A 20,709-nucleotide genomic window follows, 5' to 3' on the forward strand; every position below is an offset into this window, starting at 1 on the left:
TTATTTATAATTAATATAATTACTTTGGTCGTTGATAAATCTGCTAATTGTTTTTTCAATTAAGTGTTTTGTTTATAAAACATCAGAAAATAATGAAAAATGCTCATCCTAGTTTCCAGAGTCTATGAAGTCTTCAAATGTCTTGTTTTGAATGACCAACAGACCAAAAAGCTGGATGAAGTGATTGATTAACATTTCTTCAGTATTCTTGTTTGAAAAATGGTTAAAATGACTAATTGATCATCAAAATAGTGGTTGATAATTTTTCTTTTGTTGGTTAGCTAATCGCTTAATCAGCTAATCATTTCAGCTCTAATCAGACTATTTCTTTTTTTCAGGCTGAATTAGTACCAAATTTAACTTATACTACCACACACTGATTTGTACCTTCATGATGGATCAATAGCTGTGCATCTGGGGTTTCTTGTGCACCTGTTAAGGTGCATCTGTGAGAAATGTACTTTCTGTACAAAAATGTACCTCTGCTGTAGATTATTTTGCAGGTGCCTCTACAAACGCTTTCTTATCAATGTATTCTTTTGCGGAAATATTTTTAGGAATTGTTTTTATTGGGCTGAACATTTGGAGATTGAGATTATGAGTAACTGAGTAAATGTGTAGTGTAAACCTGTCATTTATTTATTTTTCTTAATTTCTTGTTGCTGTGATCATGTTAGAAATAAACATTTTGTTTACCATTTAAATGCATATTGGACAACAGAGGTGTGCATAAAGTCTAAGAACAATATGTTGTTCTGCAGCATTCTTTTTTTTTAACGTTTACAGCTTCATGACCCTCAGCAGCAGCAACTGATGAAAATAGGATGGAGGAAGCTAAGTGCACAGTTACTATGTACGCAGTGATCTCACTAAATGTTACTCACTGAGTGCAGATTGTCTACAACAAGCTAAACATAAAACCAGAAACTGACAACGAATAGTTGAACCGTGGAAGGATATTTTGATCAGGTCATCTTGATTAAGGGTTTTTAATATCCATCATTTCAAATTAACACTGTATGCATTTTAGTTTACTACACTTCATATGAAATATGTTCTGATGCACACTGATTATAGCCTCATAATATCTTTCAACTTTGTGTCAGTAATCACTGTTTTCAATTTTTGAGACTCAATTGGTGAATACAGTTGATAATCTAATTAGGTGAATATAATATACAGTATGAAGTTCATTAACACAGTACTTTGAATACAAGCCTGATATGTCATTTGATTACACTTTTCTTGCTTTTGAAATGTTTCTGAAATCCTCATAGGAAAACCTCACTGAAAATAAATATTTACTCACCTCCTGTGGGCCTAAAATTTGACTTTGACAAGTTTATAATTTGCTCTTTTTGTAGGTGACAGCAGCTGTATTCAGATTCACAGATTTACAGTGGTTTTCTGTTGTAGGATTTGGGGTTTATGGTTCATGAAGGCTCCCGCTTGATACTCCTCCATAGCTCTGTATTTAATTTTTGTTTTGAGATGTTTTTTTCGTAGTGACCTGGGGATCTCTGATTTATGATGGCTCAAGCCTGATCCATCTCAAAGCCCCATTTACTATGTGATGAAATTATATATGATTGTACTACTTGTATGCCTCACTTAAAAACTACAATTCCCAAGAGGTGGAGTTTCTACCACCAGGATGTTAACAGGTGCATTGCATGCTGCCATTGATTAAAATGGGATTATTTAGCCTGTTCATTACTGAATCTTGTCTGTTCTGATGAAGGTCTGATAGACAGAAAGCTCAAAGTAAAGTGTGCGGAAATCCCTTTTATCAAGTTTGGACTCATTGATGCTTCCAGCGCCTTACAAAGATTTAGCTGGGTGGAGCAGTGGTCATCCTGCATGATCCTGTTTGTACAGATAAAATAATTCACTTGATGTTACTAAAGAAATGTATACACACACAAGTAGTTTGTAAAAACAGGCATACAGTATGTGATCTATTGGACAAATATTATTCATTCAATTATCAGCTTGTGCAATATGGGTGATGTAATCTTACCACATCCACATTTCTAAAACACACACATCAGTTAACCTGTTCTCAATAAAATAAAGAGTTTGTGTATTTACCCAATAAACATTTTCTTTGAACTTAGCAGGTAGAAACAATGACGTCTGTTATATAGCTACACCAACATCACCATCATGAGATGCAATGAGAAACTATTTTAGTGTTTCTTTTCTAGTGGATGAAATGTACTGTATGCCTCATTAATGTTTTGATTATTCCAGGTAGCAACAATGGCAGCTGTTAAAGAGATGCTTTTGGAAACCCTGAATGATTTGAGTTATTAGCAGTTAAAGAACTTCAAGGACGTCCTGCAGTTGACCGTCTCCCAGAAGGACCTCCAAGACATCTCACTGAGATTGATTGACACAGAAAACAGTGCAGACATATTGAATCTGATGTTCAAGAAAATGAACAGATCAGATTTGTTTCAGAGGTTATCAGACACCAGTTCTTATAAAGGTAAGATAAAGAAGACAAAAACTGTCACGTTACACTATCATGTGTCTAATGAATACATCTAATAATTTATTTTAAAAATGCAACAAATCATTAATTAAATCAACATCTGACATGTAACACCTTTAGAGATCTAGGCTATCTTCTACTTTGAGTGGAAGTTATTTAGCCTAGCTTGCTAGCTTACACTTTCTGAGTGGAAAACAAACTTAACAGCACAATGGATCCTCCCAAATGTTAAATATTGTAAAGTGACAGACGTCTTAAGTTCCTAATGTTACATAACCAAGGCTGTGTGGCAGGCCCGGACTGGAAATCGGGAGCACTGGGACTTTTCCCAGGGGCCTGGCCTGCTAAATGGCCCAGCAGGCCTGTTGCAGGCTGCAGTTTTGTTTTTGTTTTTTTGGACCCTGAACACAACACTGCCCTGCCCGCTGTGACAGTCAGGCGGTAGAAGGAGAGAGCTAGTCGAGAGAGACAGAGACAGAGAGAGAGTAGTTGGCGGTTACAGGTTTGGTTTGGCAGCAAGTGCATTTAGAAATGACTGAGCAGCAAGATGGATGGTGGATAAAATAGGAAGAGTGGAGCAGAGAGGGAAAGAGAAAAAAAGAAAGGCACTTGCAGGAGATGCAGCTAAATGCCGCCATGTTAGTCAGTGAATAAACGTGCCAGCTAGTTAACTTTTGCTACCTAGCTAACGTAGCTAATGTTACCGATGCGTCATCATCGTCCAATGTCAATGTTAAAGCAGCCAAGAAACTGGACAATCAATAATAAAAGTGGTAGTCCCCTTTCTAATGTCCTCAAAAACATTTAAAGCATGATTGGAACATCTAGTCTAGTTAATATGGTCAATATTATTTGAAAATTCATTTGTTTTGGTGAAAATTTCAGTCAGTGAGTCCATACTTTGAGCTCATAATTTAAAATTATTGAGACAACATGTCTTCTGTCACTATTCAGGCTACTGTAATGTGTTAAAACTTAAAGATCTGTGTTATTTAATGTTTGTGTTGGTTAAAGGGCTATTTTAACTTTTGATGGGTAACAGTTAGTGTATATCAGTAAACTGAGTAGGGTATTGTGCTCTGTTCTTTAAATAGGAGGAGAGTTTTTAACTGTATTGTAATGGTACATTGCAAGATATGATGTGCTATACTATTGCTTTTTTTTCTATTTGAAGGTGGAGAGAGTAGCATTGATGCCACAGTAGTAGTAGTATCGTCTCCCTCCTTAATGATATGTACCTTTGGTTTTATTTGAGGTTCATAAGAGTTTTCATTGTACTAAGCAGTTGTTGGCTCAGTAGTTTGTTATTCACATGCAGTTAAATTCACCAGAATGTGGGAAATCAAGTATTTGTAACCCCCAGACCCCCCACTTAAAAGGTAGCCTAACTGAGGCTATATTCTACGCTATATTTCCCAGCCTGAATGATTTTCCTGGTCCGGCCCTGCTGTTTGGGCTTGTTGAAAAAGGGGGGGGGGAAAGTCTTGTATAATTGTTATCAGGTCTATGACATTCTCCAGTCAGTAGCACAGTAGGGAAGTTAACATTGCAGCTCTCAGATGTCAGTGAGGCTCAGATGCTGATTTCACAAATGTTTCCAAAGACGGTTTTGTCTTCTTTGAAAAGTGAAATTGACTCACAACAGCTGATTATAGATCATATTTCCTTCCAAACAAAGTGAGGAGAATCCCAGTTTCAGTTCGACTCGGCAAAACATTAGGTACAACTGACAGTATAATTCATCAAAGATTATTTTGTGAAGTGATAATCTTTACATAAAGACATTCATATTTGTTGTACTTTTATATTGGATTCTGTTAGATTTCAAAGCTTTTAATGATATGATATTCAACCTCTCTTCTTTCTCTATGATTATAGTTTATTATGTTAGAAGCAGCAGAGGAGAATTTAGTGTTAATGCAACCAAATCGGACTAAAACTGATTATAGTCTGATGTTTAATCAGTCCTGAGTCATTTTCTATTTTCTTTCTCCTCAGAGAAGCAGAGGTCCTCACTGCTCCAGAAAGTGAGTAACGTCATATAAACACACTTTACACAACACAGCTTTCAACGCATAGCTGCTGGTTGAAAATGATCTTCATCTCGACCACTATAAATAATGATACAAACCAATGCTATTATTTCATCTGATGGTGTTCACCAAACTGAAGCAGGTTTCTGATTGAGATTTCAAGCTTAAATATTATACTATATACTAACTATATTATATTATAGACTTTTTTTTATTCAAGTTTGATGGTTAATAGATGGAAAGAGTTTTTAAACCAGAAATTTCACAGCTGCTGTTGAAGCAATAAGAACATGTGATCAGGTGGACATGCAATAAATCACAATTACTAATAACCAGTTCATACAAATAAATGAAATGAATCACACTTTGTCTTATTTTGTGTAATATAATAATATTAGTTGTTATAATACTCACATGATTTAAATGTTAACATTGATGCAGAGACATCAGTGTTTTATATTACATAAATGCCCTCTGATCATTTTGAATCCATCAGGACGTTACAATGACACCAGTAAAGGAGAAGCTTTTGGAAACACTGGAAGAATTAAGTCTCACTGAGAAATTCAAGGGGCTCCTGCAGGACCCTCCACTGAGAGGCTCCCAAAGACTCGGAAAAAGTAAAAAGATGGATCTGGTGCAGAGTTTGTCAGACACCAGCTCAGGATCCAAAGGTAAGTTGTGTGAAAAAAAGAAATAAATTCCAATATCAAACATTTGATATGCAGAGCGGGGTCTTATTCTACTTTAATGTTACTCTTTTTTATTTCATCATTCAAAATACATTGTGGACAGTCAGGCAGCCATTTGAATATGTTTTTGTTTTGATTGTTATAGATGCCATTAACACAAGCAAAGATACTTACTATATGCTGTATAGTCACTGTAGTCAATGACTGTAGATCAGTCACTGGTTTTAAATTGTCCACAGCAACAACAAGCCAAAAGTAAACTCAGGATAACTAGACTCCTACATATAGCATAGTTTCCAAAATGACATCTGCTGTTTGAAGAAGCGAGATCTTTTCAAAAGGTTTCTTCTCTCAAGTTAGCAAAAAACAAAAAAAAACATAAGCAGCTTCCTAAAAGTCTACTGGTTAAGGTTCATACCACATAAGTGTAATGGACTGGTTTTATTGCAGTCTGTTGCATGTCATAACTCACTCTGTCTGCTCATATTCTGTCTGCTTCTTGTCTGTTCAATCAAACAAATGAAACAATTATATTTTTAATAATACAAAACTAAAAACGACACTATGTAGCATGACAGCAACATCAACTTTCATTACTTTACATATTTGATGTTGGTCACTATTCAGTTGTTTACTGTAATGTCTGTATATGCAAAACAAATAGAGTTATATGATTTTTCCTGTATTTTTATTGTATAATCTTTCCCTCTCATGAGGAATTGTCATTTCATTAGCTACATGTAGCTAGCTTGTACATTGTACATAACAGAAGTCCTGTGAAGTGCTGCCACTTTTCCTCAACTTAGACTTTACTCGGCAGTAAGTCCTATATAACATATTGATCTTATATAGGAGCAGCGCTACGTAGCACATAGTGCTAAAGCAGCAAAATATCTGGAAAGTTACTATATGATTCCATTTATAAATATAACATCATTTAAAACGTTGTCTGATGTGTTTTAACAAGGGCCCTCAGGAAGCTCGGAGTTTGAGGCTCGTGGAAACATTACGGTAATCCCTTTCATTCATTCATCTGCTCACTTGTTTATTTGTTCATTTGTGTGACGTTGTAAAATTAGTGATTAAACAGGAAGAAATCCACTTATTTACAAATGTGACTGTCCTCTGATGCAGGACTCCAGTGACTGGACTACAGTTGAACCTGAAGTGATCAGAACAGATGCAGATGAGGCTCCAACTTACAGGTAAAAATAACATCTTCAATATTGTGTCACAACAAACCATTGAAAAAATCTTGGTTTTGATATTTTTCAGGATCTTTTTCATGCCGTATTACAGTAATTGTGGTAATGCTGCATTTAACTGGCAATAAAATGAAGGCAGCTTCTGGTTAAGTTTACATTTACTTCATTGAGTCCCTTCAGTGTTTTTAACTGACGGTTGTTTTATCTTGTCTCATTCTATCATTTTAATTTTTTTAGTTTTTCTTGTTTTATCATAAATGTTATGATTCTCAGCTTTTATGTCAAGCACTTTGTGTTGCATTTTATGCATGAATTGTACTACATAAACACAATTTCTTATTATTATTATGAAGTATTTAGTGCATATACAAGGACTCATTTCTCTTTTTCAGCCTACAGTCTGAAGCAGGAAAATTTGAATGCAGTGTGTCAGACCTGCGATGGGTCTGTGAAGAAAAGGTCAGCTTTAAGTACCAGTTCTGCTCGTGGGAAGAACATGTGGAGAGAATGAAAAGCTTACAATACATGCCTGCAGGTCCCCTGCTGAACATCAAAGTCACTGCTGGGAAGTTAAATGAAGTGCACCTGCCACACTGGATCTGCACAGGTAAGTAGACATGAAGAAATAATGAAAGATGGATTTAAATGTATTCTGATACGATCCCTTTCTCCTCACTAAATGTGTGTGCTTGTATTTTGTGCAGATGACTCCACAATATTAGACAAGTTTGCTGTCCTACACATAGATGGCTGTGGAGATGTTGTTGAAGACATGTCTGAGGTCACATCAACCCATGTCAAGTTATCTGAACCAAGTTTCTCTCTCAGAGGGGCTCTGATGAAACTTGGCTTTCCAGTGAAGATAGACTGCAACGTGTTAATATACTACAAACCAAACACAACACCCCTCAAACTACATGTGTATCTGATCCCACATGATCCTGCTCTACAACAGGTTATTTAATGTCTTACTGTCAAAAATGTATAATATAATCAGATTTAAAAAGCCTACAACTGAGTATTACGGCCAGTGGTGAAAAAAGTGAAATTGTGAGAATAGAGTTGTGAGGTGGGAGGGGTCTCTGGTCACAGAAGTTTTTTTCCCCTTGCTGTATAAAGATAAACCACTTAAAACATGAGACAGTGTAGTGGACACATTTCCTGATGGACCAAGTTATTCTCCTCAGATTTCTGTCAGCAGCTGAAGTTCATATTTGTTTGGAGGCTTATAGATCTCACTGATGAACTGAAACTTTTCAAATTAACATACGTTGAGATTTGATCTCTGCTCTCTGTGGCACAGCTGTCTGGACAAAACCAAGCGCTCAATGTGCTTCAGCAGCTGCTTCACAAGGTTACACAACTCAGAAATTATTCCATTGGTTTATTGTATTTTGACTGCTGGTGTGATACACAAGTATTTCCTCACTGATGAAATATACTCATTCATTTTTATTGAAGGCTGCTCTCACCTGTTTACTCATTAAATCACAATTCTACAGCAGAGTATTATATATTAAATAAAATATGCTTTTCAAATTTGCAGCTTTATTTTCATAATATGAACTTTTCCTCAATATCATGACGATTCTCACAGTTCATTTTTTTCCCAACAGTGGCTCTAATACTATATTGTAAAAACCATATTACTTCAAAACACAGGTGACAATGTTTGCTATTGTAACCTTTAAGCAGTTTTTTTGTGTATTGTTTTTGTTTCCAGATGGTGGACAGGAAGGAATCCTCAAACGGATACAAAGTGATCGATAAGCCACATCCAGATAGGTACCTGAGAGTGGGACAAAAATTCCTCCTCACAGCAGACATTGACAGAGCAAAAATTGTCAAAGAGGTACAGTTTGTACTGTCTGTCATTTATCATTTATATAGTGAATTGCTGGTATAATTTGTACTGTCTGTCAGTTTTAACATTTCAGTCAGCCAACTCACATGGAGCAGATTATTAGTTAAATGTAGAACATTAATGTTTAGCGTCTAGGCTCTGATGTTTTGACTCCTCACAAGGAAACATTGATCTCACACAGCAGGAAGTTGGGAGCGACGATACAAACTTCCCTCCAGGGGAAGATAGACTCAGAGCCTCCAGGTGGATGCTGGGGTGGAGGGCTTTGAAATGCTGTAGGCCTACAAACAGCAGCAATCAAACATAGCTTGTATGAGCGGTGTGGCAGCAGGAATGCAGCAAAAGTGTGAGCAGAGTACTGACGACTTAAGTACACCAACAAGAATATAAGGGTGCGTTTGATATATGTCACAGTGAGGGGAGTATGGCTTGTGAGTGGAGCAGCAACTTGAGTTGGGCTTCCTGAACTAGCTCGCAGGCGTTGCTTCAGTTATTTAGTGAATTGTGGTTCAGACATATTGTATGACAGAGAAAATAGGATCAAAGCCATTGCAAGGTGTGCAAATGGTGTGGTCACACATGGCCTTGCACATTTTAACTATCTTTTATTTCAATTTGATAGATTTATTGTATTTGTGTTAATATTGGTGTGGATGTTTTGAGTGATGGTCAGCACCTCAGTGGAGAAAAGTGGACACGAGCCTTTGATGTCTTAAAGCTGAAAAAGTTTATTGAAGCACTTGGCCACGTGGAGAACCGAAAACAGTACCAGAGTGTTCTGCTCCGATGCTGTCTCTTTCCGTTCTGTCCTCTGAAGGTCTGAGTCCTAGTCGTTATCAGCCTACAATATGAAAAATTAGTCTAATTCGTTCAATAGTGTCAATAAAATCTGTGTTGTCGAGGGAAGTCTCCTCTGACCTTGGTGACCATGGCAATGCTGATTTACCCTCTATCAGAGAGGTTTCTGCTTTCCCCAAAACATCACAGACAGCTGGAGTCTCAAGGAGAGGAGAAAATGTCCCCTCCTGCTTAAGAATTACAGTGTGACCTCAAGGTCCAGGCTTGACCCAGTGTAACTCAATTTGTAACCCCTAAAGATGGAAAATTCCATAACAAATATATGACTTTTTAGATGTAACTGATGATGAAATTGAAGCCATTTTGCTGCAGGGATTTTGACACTTACGTTGTTCTTTTTTGACTAAGTCAGAAATATTGTAGGTGTCAGAAATTTAAATCATCTTAAACTCAGATTTGCAACCAGGCAGAAAACAGGGACGGTTTTTCCAACTTGGCTGCAGTTAAAAGCTGAACAATATGATGTGAACATGACATAAGACACAAGGAAATAATGGAAGTGAGGAACATGGATACAATGAAGGGAATTGACATTTAGACTCCTTTAATTGTAAATAGATGTTTCATTGTTTGTACTGGCAATTTGTACAAAGTGACATGTATTTGGTTATTCTCAAAATATATATGTCACAAAATCTTAATATAATAAGATTTATATAATAAGATAATCGCAAAATACAATATTAAATCTTTATTCTCAAAATAAAATATCGCTTTTCAAATTAATGATGATCTTCCTCATTAGCATGACTATTCTTTATATCTCACAGTTCGTTTTTTTCCAACAGTGGCCCTAATACTATATTTTAAAAACCATATTGCTTTATCATGAATATACTTTTAAACACAGATGACAATGTCTGTTACTGTACACTTGAAGCAGCTTGTGTGTATTGTTTTTGTTTTCAGGAGAACGAGAAGGAAATGAACAGAAAGAAATACCTGAAAGTGCATCATGGCTTCGTCCTCACAGGAGACGACAAGACAGTAGAAATTAACCCAGAGGTACAGTTTGAACTGTCTGTTAGAAATTACATTTAATGAACTGTGTAAAGACACAGAAGGATCAGAGACATTGCATGATGTGTACAGCTGGTGTAGCTGCATATGACCTTACATATTTAATTTGTGTTTTATTTTAACCAACTAAATTGATTTTCTTTGTGTAAATATTTGATTTTTGAAAAATGTGACTGCCAGAGATGGTGGAATAGCAGCCATTTTACTACAGTTTTTTTTTTTTTTTTTCAGTTCTTTTAGCCAAGTTGGAAATATTGTCACTGTCAGGTAGCTGACAGGGATGGTTTTTCCAACTTGGCTGCAATAAAGGTCTGAACAATATGATGTAAATAAGACATAAGACACAGGGAAATAATGGAAGTGAGGAACATGGATAGAATGAAGGGAATTGACATTTAGACTCCTTTAATTGTAAATAGATGCATGATTGTTTGTATTGAACCATTTGTACAAGGAGACATGTGATCAGGGTTGCCAACTAAGCAACATTCTCCCTAGATACAGCTTTTAAGAACCTAGTGACAAATCTATTGAGTTTTTGGTCACACATAAGCTACTTCAAGAAGGTTACCAATACTGCTTGGTGAATGTGGAGTCAGCTTTGCTTGCTGTGTTCAGAGTTTAGGAGAGATCAGCAGCCAGACAGAAATGTGAATGAACTGAGAATGTGCAAAACACTGTTCTTAATGACCAGACACTAATCAATTAGTTTTGTTTTTGTTGTGAGGGATTTAACTTGACTGTTTACTTTTGTCAAAAACTAACTCCTCCTCTCCTTTTATGTTGTTTTTTTACACAGAAATTAACCCTCAGATATAGCAAAGGCCCAAATTTCTTTGAGGTGTTAATTAAAAATCCAGGCGGAGACTTTTACCTTGAGCTCTTCCACAGTAAAAAGAGGGGTAAACCTGTGCGTGAACCAGTGTGGTACTGTAAAATTCAAAAAGGTCAGTGGTTATTAAACAATATTACCTACACTAAATAAAAAAGATGCATTCTGTCTTTTCTGTTAACTGAACTATTCTATATAATTAATGTCAATAATTAACGAGAGCTGAGTCACCAACACCAATACACACTGAAAATGGACTTGTTGCTCTGTGGGTGTAATATTCTGGTTGTAGCTGTCTGATTTAGGATTCATGGATTCAAGGAAATTTATTGTCTTTCCAGAACATGTTGGTACATGAAGGGAAACAAAATTAGGTACTCAGGTCCCAGTTCAGAAAATAACAATAATAAAACAGAGAAACAGAGAAAACACATTATAAGTAGTCAATAAGTGCAGCAGTTAGAGTGCAGCAGTGAAAGAGGTACAGCGGTCAAAACTAGTGTGGTACAGTATTTCAGTGTGGTGCAGAGTTTATCAGTCTCACAGCTGCTGGGAAGAATCCGTTCTTTAGCCATGATGCTGCGCAACCTCCTGCCTGAGGGGAGGAGGCAAATAGTCCATTTGCAGGGTTGATGGAGTCCTTCATGATGCAAGAAGCCTTATTCCTGCACCTACTGATGTAAATATCACTGATAGTGGTAGGCTGCTGTTAATGATCTTCTGTGTAGACTTCACTACCCGCTGTAGTGCCTATCTGTCTGCAGCAGAGCAGTTGCTGTACCACACAGTGATGCAGGAAGTAAGGACAGTCTCCACCACACAACAGTAGAGGGAAGTAAGGACTGAGATACCAAGACCAGTGCGCTTCAGCCTCCTCAGGAAGTAGAGGCGTTGGTGGGCCTTTTTTACTATGCTGGCTGTGTTGTTACTCCAGGTGAGGTCATCAGCGATGTGCATCCCCAGGTATTTGAAGCTGGAGACCACCTCAACAGCTGCTCCTCCAATGTGGGGTGATATGGTTGCTGGAATGCTTGGGTGAGCAGTCATAGGTCAGAAGGGTGTACAGCAGGGGGCTCAGGACACATCCCTGGGGGGAACTGGTGTTAAGGATGATAATGAGGAGGAGGAGATGTTGTGGATCCTAACAGACTGGGGCCTGTTTGTTAAAAAGTCCAGTACCCAGTTGCATAAGGATGAGCTCAGTCCAAGTAATGACAGTTTGTTCACCAGAGTTTATGGGATGATGGTATTGAAGGCAGAGCTAAAATCCAAGAAAAGCAGCCTGATGTTAGAGTCCTTGCTCTCCAACTGAGTGAGGTCTAGGTGAACCACAGATGAGATGGCGTCAGCAGTGAAGTGGTTCTTTCTGTATGCGTACTGATGGGGATCCACTGTGATGTTGATGGTGTCTTTTATGTGGGCCATGACCAGCTGCTCAAAGCACTTCATGACTATCGGGGACACTATTGAGCTTTTTGGGACAGGGATAATGGTGGCAGTCTTAAGGCATGTTGGTACAGTCGCCTGGGAGAATGAGATGCTGAAGATGTCCGTCATCACCCCTGAAAGCTGGTGTGCACAGTCCCTAAGGATCCAGCCTAGGATGTTGTCTGGGCCTACAGCTTTGCAGGGGTTAACTTTCTGCAGGGACCTCCTCACATCTGCTGCGGTCACACTGAGGGGCAGCTCACCTGTTGGCGGGGTGAGCCTAGTGCAAGGACAGGAAATGGAATCCTCGAAATGAGCGTAAAAGGTGTTGAGGGCATCAGGAAGAGACAGGTCCCTGGGGCATTCTGCATCCCTTTTGTTGATTTATGTGTTCACCTGCCATTTAATACGTGATAATGAGAAATTCCTGTTTATTTAATTCCATGAATAGTCAGAAACCCATAGAAGTGCTCAAGACAGCAAGTATGGGTACTGGGACACTCTGATTTATTTAATTATTTTTTATTTATCCAACACAACAAATTTGATCACAGCCGTAATAACATCTGTTGGTTTTTGATGCAAACAACTACAACTGGCCCTTTAGAATTAGAACATTAATGATATTTAATGTAATGATATTTTATTTAGCGAAAATGTCTCATTATTGAATCTTTTGTTGTGAACGCAGTACATAAACTCAGCTATCAATTTGTTTTGTTCTCTATTTCATTTCAGATGACTATCTAAACTCTGGTCATTCAGAAGGTAAGACACTGCATATATATACTGTCCATTATGACATGAGATTTCAGATTTCAGTCTTAAGTAAATATTTCACACATTCGTTGTAAATATTTCAACAAGAACAGAACCAGTTGGAATTTCATCAATGTTAAAATGTGCGTAGTTTTGAAACCAAATCATAAGATGACCATGACATTATTGTAGCACCTAAGTTATTGTGTTTTGTTTGTTTTTCACATATTTCACATTTGACCGTTTTTAATAAACTGCTGAGAAGTTGTCTTTAGCTGAATTTACGGAGCTGAACTGGCCTGGCTATTTTGTGTAATATTCATGTACTTTGGTTAGCCTGCTGAAGTATTAGAACAATGCATTTATTATGCATTTGTTATATATGATTTGATGTAATTTGTTCTTATGGTCAACAATATAAGATTTGTTGACAATAAGAAAAATATAGAAACCCGCCATCCTTATGCTTTAATCATCCTCATTTATACCTTATGCAAAGTGTTTTACCAGTTACTGTAGTGTATTTTTCAAGAAAGAAAAATGTTTTCACCAGAATGCAATGTAAACATTATTTACATTTTCATGACATTTTGTTTAATTTACATTTTGTTTGTTGTCTTTAATTAAAGTCTTTCTGTAAATTGTAATAAAACATGTATACCTATTTTTGCTGTTGTAGCTTTGGTTTTGAATTTTACATGAAACTTTATCCCTCTGTAAAGTATGTATTCCTTCACCTAAACTTTTGTTGAGTTGATCTGACATGTAGACACTAATAGATACTAATCCACTTAAGGATTCATAAACAGGAAGAGCAAATCAAGGACAAATTAAGAGAAACAAAAGCTTCTGAAATACAGATCCTGTTTTTATATTCGCCAACTTTTTTCCTCAAATGTTCTGATCATCAAAGAAAACAGTTTGTTTTCTGTGTCAATGACATTAAAGAAGAACAATACAGTTGTTAAGCAATTACAATTTTCTCTAAATTTGTTACAGATTTTGGATCCTCAAGTGGAGCAACTGGTGGAACGACCTCGGCTGAAGGCAGGTCCACAGTTACTAACTCTATAAACCATTTTCTCATGAAATGACTTTTAATACTTACAAGAAAAAACACACAAAAATAGAAAAAGCCTAATTTGATCAAGGGTTAGAAAGATTATAGTGGCTAATTTAAGACAGTTACTCAAATAATGTACTTAAGTACAATTTTGAGGTACTTGTACTTTACTTGAGTATTTCCATGTGATGCTACTTTATACTTCCACTCCACTACATTTCAGAGGGAAATATTGTACTTTCTACTCCACTACATTTATTTGACAGCTTTAGATGAAGATTTGACACAATGGATAATATAACAAGCTTTTAAAATACAACACATTGTTAAAGATGAAACCAGTGGTTTCCAACCTTTTTGGCTTTTGACGTCTTACAAAAAGCAGTGTGTAGTCGGGGTCACATTTCACATGTCTATGAGTTGTTAACAGCTCCACCAAATAGTGATTTTTCCCTCTAAACTTCTCACATGCTTTCATTTCAATAAATGTTCAAATGATCCAATATTTCAGCAAAAATCAAAGATTAGAGAAAAAGTCCAAAAACTGAAAACAGATTTGTGTATCAGAACTTTGTTTTTTCTTCTTTCCTCTCCCATTAATCATCTCACCACCCCTCAGATTTATCTGCTGACCCTTTGGAGGGGCCAGACCCCTAGGTTGGGAACCACTGGACTAAATTACCACAGAAACTAAACCATTTCTGACAATGATGTATGTGCTCCAAACAACTCTCACTGTGCCAATAAATTGCTAAATTATCTATTTCTGCTTAATCAATTTTGGTGGAGTGCCTCTTTAAACTGCTTGAGAGTTTACATGGTTGCCCCAAAATCCAACTTTGATTGAAATAGTGCTAAATATTGTAAACAAAATGTATTAGTTAGAAAACCTAAATGCTGGTAAACACTGACTGTGTGTACATGCACATTAGTGTCCTGGTCATGATCAGGTTTTGGAGTCTCCCGGGTTACATGTTGAGCATGTATACGACATTTCCTGTTTTCAGAAATCTGGCCTTATTGCTGTTTTGAGAAACCTGGATATGCAACCAGAGAGGTGATCCATCAAGCTGGATAAAAGGAAAGCCTGGCTTACTCAATAAGTCTTGCTAATTTGCCTTGAGATATATAAATAAAAATTGATTGAATTGATTGATTGAAGCCATTGCTGTGGCTTATATGATTCCTTGCTCAGTAACCATGGTAACTTATTCAGCTGAACTAGCCTGCTCCGTAGCAGACTTATTGTCAAACTTAATTTAGCTGTGTGTCAAAGAATGTCTGATGGGTGGAAACAGACCCAAAAGTGTCTTTTCGAGCTTGCATCACTTTTGTCATGCCCGGGTTTGGAAACATAAGATGGAAGAACTGTGAGGGACTGTTAGTCTGCTTACATGTTCGTTTTGGGTCTCTTCATACATGACAATATCTGGAAAAAAATTTTAAAACTACATTAATTCTATTTTTTGTACTTCATTCCCATGATAAGCAGCTGCGGCACCATTATTGCCTACGTGAGGCTGGTGCTGTGTGCAAATTGAAATCATGACAGGAATCAGAAAGTCACTTTCTCTCAGAGGAAAATGTAATCTCCTCGAAGATTATGACAATGAAAAACCTATCTTGGAAGTAAATCTTAGAAATCTAAGGAAAGGATTTCCGCTTTCTTGGTCTGTTCTGTGGGAGGGAAAAGAGGGAACTTCAGTCACCAGGTGACACACGTATATACGTACATTTAGCTAGATTAATATCGTGTGTTTTGCTCTTTTACCTTTTTTAATTAATGCTTTTGGATATACATGTTGTCTGTTTCAGTGTTGCACCAGAATGAGTTTTGCCAACCTCTGCTCTGAAAAGAAATCCTTCAACCTTAACTAGCTATTGATATGGTGATTTTGTTTATAGTTATTAAGTTAATTATTAATCAAAGTTCCAAATTGATAGATTAGTAAATTTTGAGACTGAATTTGGACTGAATCTTTTTCCCTGACTCCAGGGTGGTGTACAGTCACTATTAATACATATTAATAATTTCTATTGATTTTAATAATCAATAGTTATATTTGATAATCATTAGTTATTGCTGATAGCCAAACTTGTAGCCAAGGCCCAACATATCCTTCTCCAGTTTCTTCTCCAACTGCAACTTCTTAATTTTTAACTTTCAATGATGCTTGTAAATCGAACGGACATCCTGCGAAAGAGAAAATGTGTCAAAGAGTAGATGAATATGTAGTTAGTAATGGCAAGTTACTGATAATTTTTATTATACATCTGATATTAACGAGCCTACTGGAGTCAAGACACAACTAGACACAGATGATCATAAATCTGGATACTGTTGGAATCATGTAAACAGGGATATAAACCAGGATACTAGTGTGTATGTAAACACACTCACTGTGGCCTGTATGCTGCAGAATCAGAATGAGATTATTTATTAAGAAATAAGGTACAATTTTTGTAAGTTTTTTCAAGAAAATGATGAAAGGGATCATAACGACTGGATTAACTATTTAATCTCAACATGTCTTTGTGGTGTTTGTTGAGTTAGAGGCCTTCATGGGTCCACTCAGTTCTCAGGAACTGAGAGACCGGGTCCAGTTTTCCACCGGTCCACTTTGGATCATGAAGACTTCTAGTTTGAATGTAAATTAATTAACCTATTTATTCAGCAATTCTTCAAGAAACTGATGTCACCAGTTATTAATCTAAATCAACAAGTTATTTTCATCCCTTCTGCCCTCAGGAAAGAACTTTGTGAATAAACACTGGTGTGATCTGATTGAGAGAGTGGACAATATAGATCCCATCTTGGATCATCTCCAGAGTAAAGGCGTAATCCAGGAAGAAGTTTATGATACAATCAGGGATATATTGACCCCTCAGAATAAGATGAGGAAACTCTTCCGTGCTCTCCAGAAAGCAGGTGATGAAGCCAAAGAAATCTTCTACACAATCCTTAAGAAGAGGGAGCCATTTGTTGTTGCTGATCTCAAGAAGAAGGAGTCTTAAAAACTATGACATGGTGAAATTTGCTTTTTTGACCAAACATAGACACTGGATACTTGAACCTGATATTATTTTTATATTATATATGTATATTATTCTTTCTTCATTCTGTGATAATGTCAAATCAAAAAATACTGTTAAACAAGGTTGCTCAAACATTTTATCTAAAGAAAAATAAGAATTGATTGGGAGTTTGGAGTCAATAGCAAATACATATCAAGTTATAAAATGATACAATTTGTGTAGTTTAGGATGTAAAATTTTGGATAGCTTAAGTATTTTTCAGAAAACTAAAAAAAGACAGAGCCTGTGTCTGAAATGTCTCTTTTACAACATAACACACTATATTTACCCTCTGCCATTTTATTTGAGCATCTGAACTCTGAGTGTGTACATTTATCCACTCTGTGGCATGTACACCAGAGGGATCTTTGATCTGGACTGATGTGACTCACTGGGTCCCAAAAAACTTGTAGATTATCTCTGCTTCACAAGGACTCACAACACTGTAGAATGCTCCCTTTTAAAATATTTGTCTTTATTGTGTTTAGAAACAGGTACAGTGGTCTTATTTCCTAAAAGCATCTTAAGGCTAAGATGATCGTAAAATCCAATTTATGAAGCCTCCTAAGTTTAAGAAGTGTTTCCCAACAGCATCGTAACAGAAGACGCTGTTAGAAAGATTAGAAGAGTAGATTAACAAGTGACTCCTGCCCACTGAAGAAGCTCCGCAACCTGCAGGAAGAACCAAAAACTACGTTTTATATACGTTTTCATTGTTTTTGTACATTTTTAAGTCTATACTTTTTTTCATAAAAACATGATGTCAAATGAATGATGTTGATGTTTAAATTAGAAAGTAAAACTAAACCAATATTAACACACATTATTGAATTCAACAATTGATCTGCCAGTTTGTGTCATCATCATCCTCTCCCTCTTCTTGCATCATATATACATCTCTTTCTTCTCTGATGGTATATTTTCAGGTTCTATATCTTCTCTCTTTATTTTATTTATGGTGTGTATGTTGTATGACAGAATGACACATATTCATGATACTGAGGAAATAGGAACCTCCACTGCTTCTTTTTAGTTTTATTATGATCTTCAGAGTAACGTCTGCCTCGAGCAGCAGCTAAATCAAAGTTTATTTCTTAAACCGTCTTCCACCCAGTAACATGAATTGTAAAGACTGTAGACTGTTAACTGCACATTAAGCTTTGTTTTCATACCGAACAATTTCCACTATTAAACATTTATTTGTGTTGTTTACAACATTTACCCTTTGTGATGTTTATTTTCAACATTTTAACTATTTTAACTGACTTACAGATGGTTAAATATGCAAAGTCACTTCAAAATGTCTTCAGCATCATCTTCATCACCACAGAGCCGATGTTAATAATCTTTTAATGGTGTGCACTTGCTCTTTATTGCTTTGGGAAATTGTAGAAATTTAAGAGCATTTGTAGAAAACTTTCTTAACTTCTATGATCAATCATTGTCAGGAAGTGAGGACCTGGTTTGGCTGACAGTGTAGCAGCAAAGACTCCTCACTGGCACCAACCAGTGTTTCCTTACAAGTCTGTAACTTTTTAAGGTTTTTACTTGTTTTCAAAGCATTACATGGACTGGCACCAGTCATCTCTCTGAACTCCTCAGACACAATTCAACCTCCAGGTCTCAGCATTTGAGGCACATTTCAAATGTATTTTATAGTCAGTAACTTTTACTTGAATTTTACAAGCAACAGGATGATATCTGTCTTTGTTTTTATAATGAAATACAGAAGAAAAATAGGGCACAGTCTTGATTTTCACTAACTGTAACTCATTGTGGCTGAGCTTCACAAGACAAAGCTCCAAGCCAAGTGTGATATTTTTAAATTCAAATGTAAATGTCAGTTTAGGTTTTAACTTTGCAGATCACTTTTAACCTGCAGAAATACTGAACAGAGAAGACTGTGGAACAATTTATATCAAAAGGTCTTATATTTACCTTTTATTTCATCTTTTTTATTCCACATAAATAAACATTGACTGTGCATTTTGTACAATATGTATTTTTATTTAAGCATATGTTTTTAAATAAATTGTCTTGATATGAGTTCATTCTCATGTATTTATTCTGGTGTAACTTAAAACTCACTTATCCAGCAACAGTATTTGAGTAATTTTAGTCAGATTTTTTAGTTTGGAATTGTTAGGTCTCTGTAAATTAAAGAGTACGGTCTTGACCTGCTCTATGTGAAAAGTGCCTTGAGATGACTTCTGTTGTGATATGGCGCTATATAAATAAAGATTGATTGATTGATTGATTGATTGAGTTTCTGCCAATATACAAAAACTTCAGGACTTTAAGCAGTGTTCTTAACAATTTGTGGAATGCTTTGGATTTAGACGTATCATGAGTCCTACTGCTCCTGAATCTGACTTTGTGTACGATGCTGTTGACCAAAACAGTTTCACAAATCACGAAAAAGTGTTCAGCAACTTTATCTTGTTTTAGTTGGATGTGTGGACTACAGAGGTGGAGTTCATTTTTCCGTTTACCTCCAAACAGCTGATCATATAAAATGAAACTTTTCATTGTTCATTTCCTATGTCTAGGACAGCATTTAAACAAGAAAGTAGATAAATGTGAGGTTTGTAACTGCAAGAAAAATGCTGAACATGCACTGATGTAAAATACTCATCCTGTCAGTGTAGAAAGAGAAAGGCTTAATTTGTATCTGAAAGTCTGAAGTCACACACACACACTGCAAAACGACCTCTCAGATGTCAACATCAAAGCTGTCACATGTGAAACATAAGACTCTGATTTCAGCCTCCTCCTATCTGACCTGATACAGATCCTTAATGTGTAAAAATCTAGATCGAGGCCCAGACATCAGGTAGATGAGAACACAAGTCAATGTTTTCCCTCCTCCTCCAATCACATTTATAACTTTTCAGTTCCTGACATGATTGATACGTACCTCCTACTTTAAACTTTTAAACAACCTGAAGTGCCTTTCCTTTATCCAAAGGTAAAATAATTTGAGAAGACGACCTCTCATTTGGGCTTTCATTACAACAAAATCATGAAAATGAAGATTGTTCTCTGGCATGGAGGTTTTGTGGGAAACACTCAGAACTACTTTCTTCTTCTTCTAGATAAAAAATCACACCACTTGCATCCTTTATGACATTACAGCACTTTAATGCATCAGTTTAAACATGAATATTATCTTACTGGCAATATTCACCTCAATTTCATCATATCAGTGAAGACTTGAAACCCTTTGAATAATTACAGACACAAATGAAAGTTATGATCAGTGTGCACATTTTGAAGAACTTGGAGGTAAAAACATGTGGCTCTCTGTCACATCAATAAACTTGCACCATATATATTTTTAGGCAACTTCATTCTCTCAAATAATCAGAACCAAACATAACAAT

The 20,709-nt window shown here is 36.3% G+C and overlaps 1 protein-coding gene and 1 long non-coding RNA gene across 2 annotated transcripts in view; both read left to right on the plus strand.

The window, feature by feature from the left end:
* The first annotated feature begins 4,429 nt into the window (after positions 1-4,429).
* The window catches only part of LOC137178782 (NACHT, LRR and PYD domains-containing protein 1b allele 2-like), a 123,983-nt gene continuing 107,703 nt past the window's right edge, over positions 4,430-20,709 (plus strand). The window contains exons 1-7 of the mRNA XM_067584002.1: positions 4,430-4,524; positions 5,027-5,204; positions 6,190-6,233; positions 6,357-6,427; positions 6,820-7,034; positions 7,132-7,382; positions 8,151-8,279. Of these exons, the coding sequence (XP_067440103.1) occupies positions 5,036-5,204; positions 6,190-6,233; positions 6,357-6,427; positions 6,820-7,034; positions 7,132-7,382; positions 8,151-8,279 (879 nt within the window). The 5' untranslated portion in view covers positions 4,430-4,524; positions 5,027-5,035. The remainder of the gene's footprint in view (positions 4,525-5,026; positions 5,205-6,189; positions 6,234-6,356; positions 6,428-6,819; positions 7,035-7,131; positions 7,383-8,150; positions 8,280-20,709) is intronic.
* Positions 10,229-14,826, plus strand: LOC137178781 (uncharacterized). Its single transcript, XR_010927208.1, has 3 exons — positions 10,229-11,116; positions 13,168-13,197; positions 14,188-14,826. It is a non-coding gene; the product is annotated as an uncharacterized lncRNA (long non-coding RNA).

This window comes from Thunnus thynnus, unplaced genomic scaffold (genome assembly GCF_963924715.1).
Source record: "Thunnus thynnus unplaced genomic scaffold, fThuThy2.1 SCAFFOLD_40, whole genome shotgun sequence".
Lineage (NCBI taxonomy): Eukaryota > Metazoa > Chordata > Actinopteri > Scombriformes > Scombridae > Thunnus > Thunnus thynnus.